General features: G+C 39.1%; 1 protein-coding gene across 1 annotated transcript; it reads right to left on the bottom strand.

Moving 5' to 3' along the window:
- Window positions 1–3,145: 3,145 nt before the first annotated feature.
- Window positions 3,146–4,799, bottom strand: TNFSF11 (TNF superfamily member 11; the record flags this gene model as incomplete). Its single annotated transcript, XM_010728873.3, has 1 exon — window positions 3,146–4,799. A coding segment is annotated over one exon (444 nt), but the record flags the coding sequence as incomplete, so codon positions are not given.
- Between the last annotated feature and the right edge of the window lie 153 nt (window positions 4,800–4,952).

Genomic DNA, 4,952 nt, shown 5'->3' with positions numbered 1-4,952 from the left:
GTTTGGAGTCCTCTGAATCTGAGACATCAAACCATGTTCATTTGCTATCTGAAGACACAGCAAAGCCACCTGTAAGTGGGCAAAGGAGAGGGATGCTTTGATCTGACCTACAGCTGCTGCTATCACAAGGAAAAAGAGCTGTAAGCCAGTGAGTGGGGTGAGCAGGATGCCAACAGCTGGAAGAAGCCAGAGAAAGGAAGAGGGATAGACAGAAAAAGAAACACTCACTGGTTTGAGAGCTTGGGGAGGAATGGGTAGGAGTCCCCAAGTACCAAAATAAGCAGTTGTAAGCCCATGTATGAAAATCTACTTTTTCAGCAAGAATACAAGAAAAGCATACTTAGGAGGAAGTTTTTCACATGAGACGGTGGTGACACATTGGAACAGGTTGCCCAAGGAGGCTGTGGATGCCCCATCCCTGGAGGCGTTCAAGGCCAGGCTGGATGTGGCTCTGGGCAGCCTGGTCTGGTGGTTGGTGACCCTGCACATAGCAGGAGGGTTGAAACGAGATGATCATTGTGATCCTTTTCAACCCAGGCCATTCTACGATTCTATGATTCATATGAATGATTACATGCAAATACACATAATTCCAGATAAACTATTTCAAATATAATTTTTCTAACTTGGAATTTCAGCAAACGATCATTCTCTACCTACAGACCAAAATCATTTTTTGAAAATTATAAACTGAGGGTCCCCTTTACTTTTCTTAACCAAGACTACATTATCTTTTTCTCAGTGTAACTCTCTTCATTAATTTATTAGTCTACTCTCTTTGTGTCCCAACAAAGCAATTATTATAAATGAAGCAGACAAACAAACTGCCACTTCTGGAGAAAGCTTTATTGAGCAGGTGGTTTTACTTTCTGTGCTTAAACACACAGGCTGGCTTAAATAACCCTGTTCAAGCTTTCCAAATTGGGGCTGCTGAGATATAAAAAGCAAAATCAAACCTTACTAGTAGCATTACAATGAATGTCATGCTTCATTTTAAACTAACATAAGAGGCAGAAGGAACAAGCAAGATACGTAGATTAGGACCTTCATACAATGCTACAGGCTTGGGAACGGCTAGAAAGCTGTATGGAGGAAAAAGATCTAAGGCTGTTAGCTGACTGAACATGAGCCAGCAGTGTGCCCAGGTGGCCAAGAAGGCTAATGGCATCCTTGCTTATATAAGAAAAAGTACAGCCAGCAGCAGCAGGGAGGTGATCTGTACTCTGTACCCCTCTATACTCAGCTCTGGTGAGGCCACACCTCAAATACTGTGTTCAGTTTTGGGCCCCTCATCACAAAAAAAGACATTGAGGCCCTGGAGCATGACCAGAAAAGGGCAGTGAAGCATCCGGTGTTTTATGGGCAGCAGCTGAGGGAACTGCGATTGTTCAGTCTGGAGGAGGCTGAGGGAAGCCATCATTCTCTACATTGGCCTGAATGGAGGTTGTGGTGAGGTAGGGGTCAACCTCTTCCCCCAGGTAATAATGTAATAACGACAGGACTAGAGGAAACTGCCTCAACTTGTGTCAGAGGAGATTCAGGTTGGATACTGGGAAAAATTTCTTAGAGTGGTGATGTATTGGAACAGGCTGCCCAGCAAAGTGGTTGACTCTCCTGTCCCTGAAGGTGTTCAAGAAACATGTAACTGTGGCACTGAAGGACATGGTTTAGTGAGCAATAGTAGCCCAATCATCCACCAACCACTAAATGACTTCAGTGGTCTTTTCCAACTTTAATTCTATGATTTCATATTTGCTTATGTGTGTTGTGGAGAGCACAGCCAGAACAGCGCTTGTAATTACAATTCCACGGTAGTGCATGTAGCCCCTTGAGGAGTACTTTGTCACATCCTTCCCACCTGGTTCACAACATAGCTAGGAAATTTGCACTCCAAGGATACTGAGCTTAAAAAGAAAAAAAAGGAATCATTTAGGTCCTGAAGTCATCACACAAGGGAAATTTAAAGCCCCATATTGCGTTGTAAATTTTATGCACCTGCAGTATTACTAATCAGCACTGATGCACTACAAAGATTCTTGGAGAGTGACCTGTAGCTCTTAAAAATTTGACAGAAAAGGCCTAAATTCCTCTGTAAGTTCTGGCTTTGAACTAGTAACTATATGGCGTGAAACAAAATCAAGTCCATCGTTTCCAGCTATATTTCCAACACTTGATCTTACCCTGCTTGAAAGTGATAGATGCCAAAGTTTGCAATCAAATCAAGAATCCATAGAATTAGGTGTAATTCTCAAAATAGTTGACTTGTGCTTCAGTTTTCTTAAGGAGTCATACCACACCCAGCCTGCATATTATGAAGAAAACTATTGAAGCTGTACATGAAATACAAGGGCACAGGGAAATAAAGAAACCACTAAGATTTTTTTTCTTAGAAATATATTTTGTAAGAAAACAATATTAACATTAAAAGAAATGTTTATTACATTATTACATACACAGTATAAAATAATTGCTTGAATTCAAATCCACTAATTATAAAAAAAGAAGTCTGAGGATTTGTATGAAGCCTCATTTCTTATAGATTTGAGCCTTTTGCCTTCTGTGAGTCCTACTGAATTGAAGAGCAGTAGACTTTCCCCACATCATCCTAAGAGTACCCAAATACTCCTAAAGCCTCTCTCATCCCTTCTTCACCAACTGTTGTTCCCTGCCTGGATGTACTCTAAATATCACCGGTAATATTTGCAGCTCAACCCCCACATTCCCCATACCCACCCTCAGATTCCTACCACCTACCATTTTTAGCCAAGCAACTATACAAGAAACAACACATGTAGCGGCTAGCTAGAAGTTTCCCCATATTAAATTGTTGGCTAATATGAACAGTGGCCAGCCACTGACAAATAATGTAAAATGGCTGAGTTTTTCCTCAGCTGTCAGTTCTCACAAGAATCCTGTAAGATTACCTGTTAACACTGCCAATCATCTGCCACATCTGGCAGAAAGGCACAGAGTTTCAAAAGCTACAAGGGGAGAAAAGGACAGGCAATGCAATGACATAAGCTTCACTTCTTCAGGAAACTAGGCTAAAAAAAAATGTCATTACAGAATTTATAACTTGCAGAATTCATTGTAGAAAAACTTGCCTGCTTAGTAACTATAAATACCCCCAATATATTTCTGTGGCTTTTTTTTTTTTAATGTCATCCCAGCTTCATAATGTTAATAACCCTCCAGGTTGGAAAGGCACCCAGTGACCAGCATTCTGGTGTGATTACTCATGACTTTGGTGTGAAATTCCCTCTCTCCTCCCAGTAATACTGACAAGTTTAACAGAAATCTATTAAGTTAAAAAGAACAAAGATATATTACATTTGCTAATTGCAAACAACCTCTTTTAGCTGCAATTTTTCCCATTGGGATTAAAAAGTGCACTAGTTTAACATGTCTGTACATTAAAAACAGTATAAAACATTAAATATACAAACAGCAAGAGAATTTAAATATCTTGTATCAAATACTATAGGACAATATAATTTACATTTTTTTTCTTTACACAAAACATTACACCTGAAATATAACTTTAGATATTACAGAATATAAAAATACATATTTTTTGTCTAAAAAAATGTCTTTGCAGGTTCTGGCACAATGTAATACTTTAAAGGCATACTGTACTTTGACAATCTGTATTTGCAATTAGCTGTGCAACAATAAGAATGACCTGTAATTAACCTTTTAGAACTGCAAGGCCAGATGATCCTCCTCCTTCCTGGAATAGCCCTTTTAGTCAGATAAAAACTTAATTTGAACTGTTTAGGTGTTGTACAACTCATTTCTGCTGGGTCTTGAAAGCTCCAACCTTAATCCAGCAAAGCAAGAACCCGCTTAACTAAACATGTGAAAAACCACATCAAATGCAATGGAATTAGTCATACGTTCACAATCTTTGCTGTCTCAGGGTCAGAATGCTCAGCCCCAAGCAAATCTGAGCACCAAACTCAATCTGGAAGCCAGTTTCTGCCCTGCCCAGTTCTGGGCACTGTTTGTACTAGCAAGAGTAGCACAGGCTATAAAGTACGGTCAGGGTGTGGAAACAAATAGAGTAATATTAATTGCTCTACTTTCAGTTAAATCAATGTAAAATCATAATGACTCTACCAAAGCCAATGGAAACATAGGAAGTAAAATTAGCATAAGACTGAATCAGGAGATCTATATAATTATATCCTTGATTTATGAAACTGTTGCTAGAATCAGCACAGGGCAAAATGTGTCTTTAGAGATATATGTTTTACACAGATGCAATTGGGGTGCAAAAGATTTTCATTCTCTGTCTTCAAGTTGTGTCTGGACTACAAACCCCCACCCCCCAATATTTCAGCACACTAAAAGATTCAGTCTAAATCTCTTACTTTAAATGCCCCAAAGTAAGTTGCTTCTTGTGATGAATCCAGTAACAATGGGTTTGATACCTGGATACTTATCATATCACCAGTTTTTAATTTTAAAAATCCTCCTATGTTTACAGAATAAAAATGAAATTCCGAATTCCCTGACCAGTATTTGGTGCTTCCTCCCTTCATCAACACATCAGAGCGCCTTATTTTAAGGTTTGTCTTAGTCATGTACACCATCAGCTGAAGCCCTCTCTTAGTCAGGTTTCCTGAAGTTTCATGATGTCTAAAACAAATGTTGGCATAAAGGTAGTAAAATCCATCTTGATTAACAATCAGCTTCCCATCACTGAACGTCATATTTGATAAGTTTGCCTGGCCTTTGTCATGATGCCAAGATGTAAGGTTCACTTTGCGAGTTCCTGAAGAGAGGGGAGGAAAAAAATATTATTTATAAATATTTGAAAAAGCTCAACATTTAAAAAGCAAACCTCAATTTTTTTTTAATTAATAGCAATAGAAAAGCTTTGTTCTAGATAGCCTGTCTTTTGTTGCTCAAGGAGGTTGTGGATGCCCCATCCCTGGAGGCATTCAAGG

Source organism: Meleagris gallopavo, chromosome 1, assembly GCF_000146605.3.
Source record: "Meleagris gallopavo isolate NT-WF06-2002-E0010 breed Aviagen turkey brand Nicholas breeding stock chromosome 1, Turkey_5.1, whole genome shotgun sequence".
Lineage (NCBI taxonomy): Eukaryota > Metazoa > Chordata > Aves > Galliformes > Phasianidae > Meleagris > Meleagris gallopavo.
Note: the sequence above shows the minus strand (reverse complement) of the source record. Positions and strands in the feature narration are given on the sequence as shown.